Source organism: Nelumbo nucifera, chromosome 2, assembly GCF_055504915.1.
Source record: "Nelumbo nucifera cultivar China Antique chromosome 2, China Antique-T2T, whole genome shotgun sequence".
Taxonomy (NCBI): domain Eukaryota; kingdom Viridiplantae; phylum Streptophyta; class Magnoliopsida; order Proteales; family Nelumbonaceae; genus Nelumbo; species Nelumbo nucifera.
In genome coordinates this window covers 2382836-2394827 of record NC_142650.1, presented here as the reverse complement: position 1 = coordinate 2394827, position 11992 = coordinate 2382836, and the positions used below count along the sequence as shown (strand labels likewise).

The following is an 11992-nucleotide window of genomic DNA, read 5'->3' as shown; positions in this document are numbered from 1 at the left end:
ACACGTACGTCACGAGCTGTTGTCGGCCAGTACACGCGAAAAGGAATTAATGGTATCAGGTTGAAATTTAGAAGATGCGTGAGACAATTAAACTGTGGGAAATCCACGTTTACTTCTCTCCTCCTTTGCTTGTTCTCTTATAAAAGTTTCATAGTCAGCCGACAGCATTTATTTGGTTGTTGGTTTATCTACAGTACTCGAGAAAAAAATTGGTTTAGTATTGACCATCATTTATACAGTCGTTACCTACCTCTTTTTTTTTTTTTCTTTATATATATATATATATATATATTTATATTTGATAGATATAACTCTTTTTTAGCATCAATAAATTTGTGGACAACTATAATATCAATAAATTTGGTTTAGTAGCTCCAGAGCTGCTTGATCAGAGTTTCCCTCTACCTGCTCCATCAGTATTGACCTTAATCCAGCCGTTGAGAGGAGGCATCCATTGGATAGGCTGCCAATGTTTTGATTTGGGGATGATGAGCAAATACTCCGGAATGGAGGAGTAATAAATGTGAGTGTTGAAGCGGAATGAGAAGAGGGTAGCTAATATTAATGGGCAATCTTCTTCTTTCCAGTGGTCCAAACCAGCCACAACCCACAATGCATAACCATATTTTGTTTGATACATGATGCTTTTTGGTGTGTTAGATTTTTTTGTTTTATATGTAAGTGGGTCAGACGGATTGGGTTGAAGCCAACCGAACCAAACCCGCTCAATTGCAACCCAAACCCAAAAATTTAATCCTCAATAGTATCAATATTGGGCAGGGGACCAGGGGAGGGTATAGCCCATATAGAGAAGCCATACCTTTAGCTTTGGCAGATGTATATCTGTATTATTTTAATTTGTTTGGTATTGCATATTATACATTATTGATGAATGACGAGGGGAATTGGAGTGGTGATCAAGTGAGAAAACAGTAGGGTAAGCAACTGAGATTCACTGACCAAAGCCTGCCCTGGCTGCACCTGTAGTTAACAAGTTAATCTGTTCCTCGTGAGGTCTGAGGTGAGCCTGATTGATATATATATATATATATATATATATATATATATATATATATATTCAGAAAGATGTCACTTGTCAGAAGGACCATGGCAGTTACAGTACCAACACACAGGGTCCCAGTAGCTAGCTGGAACAGATCCGAAGGGTCATTGGCTGGCTGGCACTTGGCAGGCAGTTTGATCTCGACTAGTACTCTTTTGGAATAATCTTCATCACTACTACTCTGATTAATTAGTCATATGATGATGTTGTACATATATACATATATCCTGTTTTAACCATGCATGCAACCTGAATCGAACCACTCGATCGCCCATAAAACGTGGCCCAAAATGAGAAAACAGAGCAGTGCAGGCCTATCAATTTTGCAGGTTCGGCGACCGGCGTAGATGAAGATGACCAACGCATACATATATACATTAATCTCTCATCACAGTCCCAGTTAACTTCAGTCCAGTCGGATAGAAATACTGTTATCTCAACTCTAACGTACGGATCGGCGCTTCATTCAATTAAAATTTAAAAATATGACTGGGCATGGGATCGATATGCAGACTCGACGTAGCTAGGGATATCATCATATATACCATGCACCATACATTACCAGACGGTCGAGGCCGGCCTAGCTATTATCAATTATCATTTATCCATTGACGACAGGAACGAATAAAGATGTGGTGGTTGTGAGAGCCCTCAGGCCTCGATCGGCAAACAATATCTTGATGCTCTTCCATTTCGCTTTCCTTTCTATCAAATTTAAATGACACTGCTTTGAAACTCAACTTGCTGCTTTCACAACCCCACCACACTGCATGGACCATGACCCATTACCCATGGCCCATCCACGTATTCCTCCTCTTTTTTATTCTCTTTTTTTCTTTATTATTTATTATGATATAAACAACTCGCCCCGCGCGCCTTCAAAGTTCAAACTACCTCCTAACTCACTCCTAAGGACCACACAAAAAAAGTACCATAACACACACACACACACACGATAATGTGGGCCCAAATCCATCCCATCACCCACCCTATCACTACCCTACCTGATAACATGGTTTCATAGCGGAATCCTTGTCCAGGAGAATCCCATGTGGTGTGACGCTGTGTGTGCTATATGTATGATGTATACCATCCCATCTCATATCCCCAAACATTCATTGTAGTTTTTAAAGAGCAGAGGATGCCAACAAGGAAAGAAAAAGCCATCATATACCATAATATGGTTTAAAACTGTAGATTTGGGATCGATAGACAAGTGGCTATTATCTTTGTATATATTTATCTATTATTTATTTGTGGCTTGGCATTTTGGCAATGATGATGATGCCAAGTGTGATTATAAAATAACAATATATGTAGTCAGTAGTTGGGTGGGTGTATTACACAGTATGACATTGATCGCCTCGTGTTCTCTATGTCATCAGAACCATTAAATCAACCGTTTATATATATTATGAAATCCTCTTTCTCTCACACACACAGCAGAGACATTCATGTATATACACTGCACTGATTTTATTATATTATTAATAATATTAGCCACGTGGAGTAATGATGTTGTCCTTAATACAGAATATCAATTGTATTATTCGTATCTGAAATTCACATGAACATATACATTGCAACTTTGAGAACGAGGAAAAGGAAAAGAATGGGCCGGAGGGCAGAGGGCTCACATCCAACAAAAACAAATGTGACCTCATCTCTTCTTAATTTTTTAGAGGATTGGATAGAATTGTTTTAATGGTAAAACTCGGCAATGGCCCGATGGATGTGGGAATTGAAAGTCTCGACACGTGGAAAACTTTGAAGCTGCTGCTACCCAAGGGGCTAGGGCTCCACCAATGTTAATGTCTAGATGTGAACGTCTCCTTTCCCCGCGTTTCCTTTTGATACAAACACTCCCTACAGTTTTGCATTACTGTTAGAAGTTATGGCGCAAGCTTGGCAGACCGACCATGGCCCACATGGTTTAATGGGTACCCAACTCATAACAAATCCTGGCTAGAAGCATTGCTCGCTGCCTCTTTCCCTTTGTCAATATCCACTTCTTTTTATTTTTTCCTTTGAATTGAGATTGTCGATAGTCGTAACGACCATGCCATGCGACTATGCGAGCGCGGCAGTTGTAGCAGATAAGGTTACAAGTTAAAACGGAACGACCCCCGTCCAAACGGGAATGCAAGACACCGTCATAGTAATTAAACAACGGTGTAAATGTGTAAGGGGGAAGTGCGGACTGCAGAGGAGAGGATGTAATGGACCAGCTGATACCCCCTAATCTTCCTAGCTGATACCCCTGATCCCAGGAGGTCTCCGCTACAAGCGGCGAGATATCCTATTCATCAGATATCAGTTGGTCCTTGCTGTGTTTGATTTGATTTAAAATGGGATAATAAAAACTATTAATAATTTTGTGAAAATTTTCCTCGAACTTCTCTCTCCCTTCAAATCAAAATTAACCTAAATTAGGGAGGCATTTGGCATTGGTGCTGGGAATATCGCATCGTTTTATGAGAAAAACGGTGTTTGGCATGTGGAGTTGTAATGGTGCTTATTTTTTGTTTGGAATCTATGCTGCCGTATAGGCTGTTTTCTAAGAAAATAACATTGGTTTTGTTTGGCATTAGGTAGAAACGTTCTCAACATGGTCTATGTTATCCAATGTCCAAAATGATGCCACATCATTGCACCATTGGTAGTAACACATCATTTTCTTATGCCGTTGCTCCAGAAAATGGTGCCACATCAGCGCCACATTGGAAAGAAAGATGCTCTGGGAAATGGGCATTTGTTTGGAAACCATTTTTCCATAAAAAATGGTGCTCCAAGCCACACCTTGGAAATCGGGAAGGCATGGCTTAGAGCAGTTCCAAACTCGACGTTTTCTGGAGCTACAGCTTGTGAGGTGGCACTGGATAATGGGTATCCATGCTGAAAACGTTTCCTGGAGCATTGGAACCAAACAGAAAAAGTTGTTGTTACTCCAGGAAACGTCCTACCTGGCAGCAATGGTTCCAAACAAAAAAAAAAAGACACCATTTTCATTCTCAGAAAACAGTGTTTCCAACTCACACATTAGCAGCACTGCATCATCGATGCCAAACATATACTTATAAAATATTGAATTTGACATTTCTCCATATCACATTTTTCCGATTTCCAAGGTATGATCTGAATCAGAGCAACGTTTTTTACGATACCAAACAAGAGGGAATTGTTTGAAGTACCACTTTCTCTGATGTGGCACTTATGTGTGCACCATTTTCTAAGAAAACGGTATCGATGCCAAACACCCACTAAGTTTGATTATCCCCAGTTCCCCTACCCTGCAACAGTTACAATGTATTCTTACATGATTCTTGATGATGGCGGATTTGGCCCTCCAATGATATTGTGACATGTGGCACCTCGGAACAACTAGGTGACAGAACCACTTAGGCAACAACTTGTCTTAGCCAAGTTGATGGTGTCCCACCTGGCGGCCTGGCTCAGGCGTGACCTAGCGGCCTGGCCCTGGTGCGAGCTGGCAGCCTGGCATTGGCGCGACCTGGTGGCCTGGCCCTGGCGTGAGCTGGCAGCCTGGCATTGGCACGACCTGGCGGCCTGGCCTTGGCGCGACCTGGCTGCCTGGCCCTGGCGCGAGCTGGCTGCTTGGCATAGTCACGACCTGGCGGCCTGGCCCAGGCGCCGACCTGGCGACCTAGCACATGTGCCGACTTGGCGACTTGCAAAACGTGCTCGCCAACAAATTCGGCATGCATATCCTAACACTCCCACGATCCTTGGAAGTTGGCCCACGTACCGAACGATCCGGAGGGTGGTTAACGTGCATGGCGGTTACCTCCAGGAATCTCGAACCACGTAGACGACCTTGTAGAAATCTCGGATATGGTGCGTGAAGCCCATGCCAAACAATGCCTATATAAAGGCACCAACCCCAATGGAAAGAATAAAAAAGTAAGCAAGTAAACAAATTCTAGCTCTCATACTTTGTGATTTTTAGCTCGCAGTCTACTATGAGAGTACTTAATTAAGCATCGGAGCAACCTCGCTGGGTTAGCCACACTGGGTTCTCTGACATTTGGTTCCTTGCAGGTCTCTAAAGAGCAACGAAGCTCATCAATCCAGTTCAGCACCTGGGCAGCCCGACACCTCACAGGCAGCTCGACACCTCACAAGCAGTTCGACACCTAGTCAGCCCGACACCTCATAGGCAGCTCGGCACCTCACAGGCAGCTCGACACCTGATCAGCCCGGCATCTCACAGGCAGCCTGGCACCTAGGCAGCTTAGCACCTCACAGGCAGCTCGACACCTGGTCAGCCCGGCACCTCACAGGCAACCCAACACCTCACAGGCAGCTCGGCACCTGGTCAGCCCGACACCTCACAGGTAGCTCGGCACCTCACAGGCAGATCGACACCTGGTCAGCCTGACACCTCACAGGCAGCTCGCCACCTGGTCATCTCGGCACCTCATAGGCAGCTCGACACTATAGTCAGCTCGCCACCTAGCCTGCCCAGCTCGATTCAGCTCGGCAGCCAACATTCTCCACTTCGGCCTGAGTCATCGGCCACTTGGAAGCAGACCAAATGACGAGGTACTTAGCACAAAAAATTGGCCATCACCCAAAAAATTGATCCATCAATTCATGCCGTCTTTGGGAAACGCTACAAAAAGCTAAGTTCTCATCCTCCGAAAGGCTAAGTCCTCTTCTTCCAAAAAGCTAAGTTCTCACCTTTTAGAAACTAAAAGCTCTCACTTTCTAGTTTCCATTTTGTATGAACTCAAAGACTATGCAGGAAGTTGATAGCCAACAGACTAAGCAGCTCTACCAACTTTATTTCAACTCAGATAAAGCCTCATCAGTCCTCTTCACGAGGTACCCTCTACAAAGATGAGCTCTTCGTGGCTTCCGTGGGAGTAGGCGACCAACAGATTGCATGGACGTCCTTGCCAGTCGAGCCTTCCAAGGCTCCCGTGCGAGCTGGTGACCTAAAGTCAGTAGTGCTGCTCCCGTAGGTTGAACTCCTAGTAGCTTGTTGTAGGAGTGGGTAACCGATGTCACTAACGAGGCTGATGCAGTGCAGTCGTAGCTCTAAGGTGCCGACCTGGCGGCCTGGCCTAGGCGCGACCTGGCAGCCTAGCCTAGGCACGAACCTCTGAGTTGATAAAAGACTTTGGCACCACATAAGACTCAGTCGCCTCTTTGGCATGGGCAAAATCAAAGATCAAGGAGAGTGGACTACGAGTCGCTTCCAGAGCCCAAGGGCTAAGGTGCCGAGCTGATAAAAGACCTCGACACCACATAAGTCCTAGATGCCTCCTCAGCATGGGCATACAAGTCTCAGTCGCCTCCTCGACATGGGCACATAAGACCCAGTCGCCTCTTCGGCATGGGAAAAATCAAGGGTAAGGAGAGTAGACTGCGAGTTGCTCCTAAAGCCTAACGAATTGAATCGACACTTACGAGCTCATCGAATTAGTCATTTTAGGCCAAAATGAGCAATCTACTCCTTTTGTCGAATTAGTTTTGGCTCGGGAGGGTGGGGGGGGGGGGAAATCATTAAAAGTGAAGCAAAATTAAAATGATTTCAAGAAAGGATTAGATTAAAAAATACATAATACCGGAAAAACTCGTACCAATCAACTGGCAATATAAAAGCGGTAATCAATCTGGTGAGTTTTTATCAAAATTCACAGGGTTTGGAATGATTATAATTTTTTCTGGTATCATGTCTTGCATATTTTCGTCACAAAGAAAAAAAAAAAAGAAAAACTTAAAACCAATCAACAACAAGTTCATCAAAATCAACGAAGGATTTTGAATTCAAGTATTTACACATACCAGAATCTTCTGTACATCCTATGATATTTAAAACTAATGCAAATCATAGCAGCTATCATTTAAATGGATTTTTAGAAGGACTTGGGGTCCAAAGTAGAATTATGAAACATAAATTAAATCCATTCCCTCAAAATCTGCATAGTAATGAATACTGTATGCCGTGTAATATTGAACAACGAGAGAAACCATGTTTTAAAATCAGAGATTCAAATATGTACTATCTCTTAAAATAGATTGTTCTTGAAACCGACTCAAAGAAAAAAGAAAAAAAGACCAACTACTACAAATAAATTATATAAGAAAAAAGAATAATAGGTAAGACCTGTTTCGTCAGCAAAATCTCATTATATCATGATACCTTTGACTAAATAATTTATAGTTAGTCACAAGTGGGTCTTTGAATCGATGACTAAATTTCTTATATCAGAAATCAGATAGTGAAGATCTCCAATTTGTGCGGTAGGTATTCTTTTATGCACATGCAAAGAAAGACTAAAAAAAGTTAGGACGGAAGCTGGAAGCCAACCCAGCTTAAAACATAAATTGTCTGCCAAACAATAATCAATAGAAAGAAAAATGTAGAGAGAACGGGAGACAACCAACCCATTTCCATGTCATAAATTAGAAAAATTGATTAATGCATAATCAGGAGGTGCAAGACAAACAACCAAACAAAAGTCTGGGAGGGAGAGGGCCGGGAGAGATTTCATAACCGACAAATTAAACAACCAAGTAAGGCTCGATAACAATTTCATGGCATTAATTATTCAAGAAGAAAAACCGTAAAAGGAAAAGCGGATTGCTGGTAACTGGTTGACTTAGAAGATTATAGAGGCCTAATTCGGTATTACACGACCTATCAAATTAATTTGGCATCTTTGATAAAAAGAAAAGCTTTATTTTTGGGACTTCTAATTTCAACTTCAAAGGGTATAAAAAGGTTTTTCTGATAATGCAGATCTTATATATCTTGTAAATACAGATCGTCCAGCGAAGCATCGGGTGGATCAACTACATCGCTGCAGTCTAAAACATGCTAGTTCTCTCTTTTTTCGTCTATAAATTTTGTACATATTAATAGACAGCACAATCAAATTATTCATCTCTTTGCTTATATATAAAAAAGATATAAAAAGGCAATGTGTTTTCTTTTCCTTTCTTTTCTCGGTAAAAGGAAATAAAGAATTAAAGAAATGTACTGTGATTTCAAAACGGCAGGAAAAGCTCCCATATCATATGCGTTGCCGAGTGCCGAGTCCACCTCCGTCTCCACGGAGGTCTTCTCACAGTCCAAGCCCACCGGGCGGATTCTTTCTCCTCTAACGCCTAACGCAAACGGAAATCCAACAGCTGCATTTGCATGTTCTATAACCAAGGCCGAAATCCAACGGCTGAGTATTCGTATCGTAGGTCAATAGTCAATAGATGTATAAAAAGATCGTTGATTTCCCACTTAATTCTGTACTGTAGATAAAAAGACTTCTGCCTTGTTGGAAAATATCATTCTTTACGGAATCCAACTCTCTCCAGATTACAAATTACACGGTGCTCAGAATTTCCTGCTAATTTACGTCTCTCTCTCTCTCTCTCCCTCTCCCTCCCTCCCTCTCTCTCTCTCTCTCTCTCTCTCTCGTTCATTCCATCTTCCAAATAACAAAATCTTCCGCATAACACACACTCTCTCGAGTCTCGAGTCTCGGTCACATACTCAAGCGAAGGAAAATCCGCCCAACACCCTCGTCCTCTCATGGAGTCCGCGACACCATCCACAAAGCCCCCTCTCTCTGCTCTGTTTAACTCTTTTGTCGCCAACAGTCGACTAGGTAAACGCTTCAAACTTAGTGAGCGAAGCTCAACGTTCACAACAGAGCTACGTGCTGGCACCGCCACCTTCCTGACCATGGCGTACATCCTAGCCGTCAACGCCAGCATCCTTGCCGACTCCGGCGGCACCTGTTCCGTAGCCGATTGCATACCTTTATGCAACGTCCCGTCAATCTCACCTTCCAACTGCTCTGGCACCTCTCCTGACGGCGTCAGCCTCAGACTTGTCCAGCCGGACGAGTCCTGTAAGTTCAGCCCGGTCAACCCGGGCTACTCAGCCTGTCTCGACAAGATCCGTAGGGACCTCATCGTCGCTACCGTCGCTTCATCTCTCATCGGCTGCGTAATCATGGGTGCCTTCGCCAACCTTCCCTTGGCGTTGGCCCCCGGAATGGGCGCTAACGCTTATTTCGCTTATACGGTCGTAGGGTACCACGGCTCTGGTAACGTTCCCTACGAGAGTGCTTTAGCGGCAGTTTTCATCGAAGGCTTGATTTTTCTCCTAATCTCGGCAATTGGATTGCGAGCCAAACTCGCCAAGCTCGTCCCCAAACCTGTGCGAATTTCAACGTCGGCCGGAATCGGTCTATTTCTTGCCTTCATCGGGCTACAGAACAATCAGGGTATCGGACTGGTCGGTTACAGCTCGTCTACGCTAGTGACGCTGGCTGCATGCCCGAGAACGTCACGAGCGGCACTCGCCCCCGTCATAACGGCAGTGAACGGCACCGTTAGCCTTCTACCGGGTGGAGCCATATCAGGCGATATTTTGTGCTTGCATAACCGTATGGAAAGCCCAACTTTATGGCTGGGGATTGTTGGTTTCGTCATAATTTCTTATTGTCTGGTGAAAAATATTAAGGGGGCGATGATATACGGTATAGTATTCGTGACGGCCGTGTCGTGGTTCCGTAACACGAGCGTAACGGCGTTTCCCGATACGGAGTCGGGTAACTCGGCATACGAGTATTTTAGGAAGGTAGTTGACGTGCACGTCATCAAAAGTACGGTCGGCGCGTTGAGTTTCAAGGGAATAGGAAAAGGGTATTTTTGGGAGGCTCTGGTTACCTTTCTATACGTGGATATACTCGACACTACGGGGACACTGTACTCGATGGCCCGATTTGCGGGATTCACGGATGCCAACGGTGATTTCGAGGGGCAGTACTTTGCCTTCATGTCGGATGCTGCATCCATCGTGGTGGGGTCGTTGCTGGGAACCTCGCCGGTAACGGTGTTCATCGAATCGTCGACGGGAATCCGGGAAGGTGGGAGGACGGGTTTAACGTCACTCACGGTGGCGGGGTATTTCTTCCTGGCCCTCTTCTTTACGCCGTTGCTGGCGTCAATTCCGGCGTGGGCAGTGGGACCGCCACTGATCTTGGTGGGAGTATTGATGATGAGATCGGTGGTAGAGATAGAGTGGAATGACATGAAGCAAGCCATCCCCGCATTCGTAACTTTGATATTGACGCCACTAACTTACTCTGTAGCTTACGGATTGATAGGTGGCATTGGGACGTACATTGTCTTGAATCTTTGGGATTGGGGAAAGGAGTTCCTGGATCATAAATTTGGTAAAAGCAAGCTCATCAAGACGAACGACATGAGCGTGGCTACTTCTGGCTCAGGTGCAGGTATAAACGGTCTATCTTCTTCCATGGCTAATGGGTGTGGGGACAGAAAAGCATTGGAAGTCTAATCCTTCAAAGCTAGAGGGAGGGAGATGTAAGCTGTGGTTGGAATTGGATCACCTCACGCACCCTCCTGGCTATTAGATTCGGTCGTCATTGTATATTGCTTTTGATAGTCTGAGACTCTGAGCTCTGAAGTAAGTTTTTGTTTTTATCTAGTTTAGCTAAAAAGAAAAAAGTGGGGTGGGGATAAAAGCTAGAAAGAAAAAGCATATCCGGAACCGGAATAGATATTAGATAGATAGAGGATCAATGGGGGGTGGGGAGACGTCGAGACGAAATAGTAAGTAATTAAGCTTTTATTACAGAGATTAATTTAGTTATTCCATACAAAAATATGGTGGCGACTGTGTTTCAACTTTCAACTTTTTTTTTTTTTAATCAATTTGAAATTAATTAAGATGCATGGTATAGTTATCAATCAGTTCACAACATTAGGTTAATTCATGGGGGAGAGAGGTAATGAATGAATTGAAGAGGTGAATATTCATCTTTCATCATCCTCTCGAAGCTAAATAACGGGGTTAGCCGATGCCCCATCCCCACTCTGATGGCAGAGGAATTTGATCCCGACTGGCTCTGCTACGTGTACCAATTGAGCCACCATCGGTTGGTGGCTAGTGGGTGGTGACTGTCTGATTGATACCTAACTACAGGACCATGATAATATAAAGCTGGTTCGTTGTGTTTTACGTAACAGAACCATGATAACATAAGGTTCGCACGTCCCGTACGCGTGAAGAAAGCAATAGGCGATCAATTAGATTTCATCATCCTTTTCATCAATCAAAACACTCTCTTTGATTTGAAACAACGATCTTAGATTATCTATATTTAACAATCAAAATGGGTGTCTTTTTTTCCCCTTTCTCTTTAGTTAATATGGCAAAAGAAGGATCATTGGTTTGGATATAGAGAAAAATGAGGTTTTTTGGGATGGAGAGAGAGAGAGATGTTTGGTATCATATGAAGCAAAGAAAGGGTGTAAGAAGCCTTCATCATATTTTATATGGACAGAGTTTAATACCTATGTAAAATAAAAGGGGCCCAACTAACGAATGAGCCCATGTCATCAATTAGAAAAACGGGCCCCCCAGTTGAACTTTGTTCTTATTATCTAATAAAATAAATCAAAGATATGGGGAGTATTGATCTCAGTCCTTGATCGTATCATGTGTATCGGTTACTGAATGATGAGCCTTGATTAAATTGGGAGAGGCGTGGTGTTCATTTGCTTTCTTTTTTTTTTTTTTTGGTATTTTAATTGGGTATAACCCAGGGTTTTTGAAGACTTAATAAAATTATTTTGAGTCCCTTTCTTCTGATTCAGATGGTCCCCCAAACAGAGGGCACTGTAGTTAGAACCCAAACGTGGTTTGCTTTTCCTATAAAGACGAAAGAGAGAGAGAAGCCAACCGAAAAATAGTCTGGGAAAGAGGCAATATTAATCTCCTTTTTTGAAGTGCTGAATGGTTTAGACTTTAGAGTTGAAACTTTCAGGAACCAAAGAACAGGTAGGCTAGGTTGGAGACTTTGTGAGTGCTGAAGAAGAGATGCATCATGCATGCATTGGATGGAGCATGCGGATGTTAGAGACGTT

The 11992-nt window shown here is 43.5% G+C and overlaps 1 protein-coding gene across 1 annotated transcript; it reads left to right on the top strand.

Annotated features, from left to right (window-relative positions):
* Nucleotides 1–7978: 7978 nt before the first annotated feature.
* AZG1 (AZA-guanine resistant1) lies at nt 7979–10728 on the top strand. Its single transcript, XM_010254844.3, has one exon. The coding sequence runs from the start codon at nt 8622–8624 to the stop codon at nt 10398–10400; it is 1779 nt and encodes a 592-aa protein (XP_010253146.1). The 5' UTR covers nt 7979–8621; the 3' UTR covers nt 10401–10728.
* The last annotated feature ends 1264 nt before the right edge of the window (nt 10729–11992 follow it).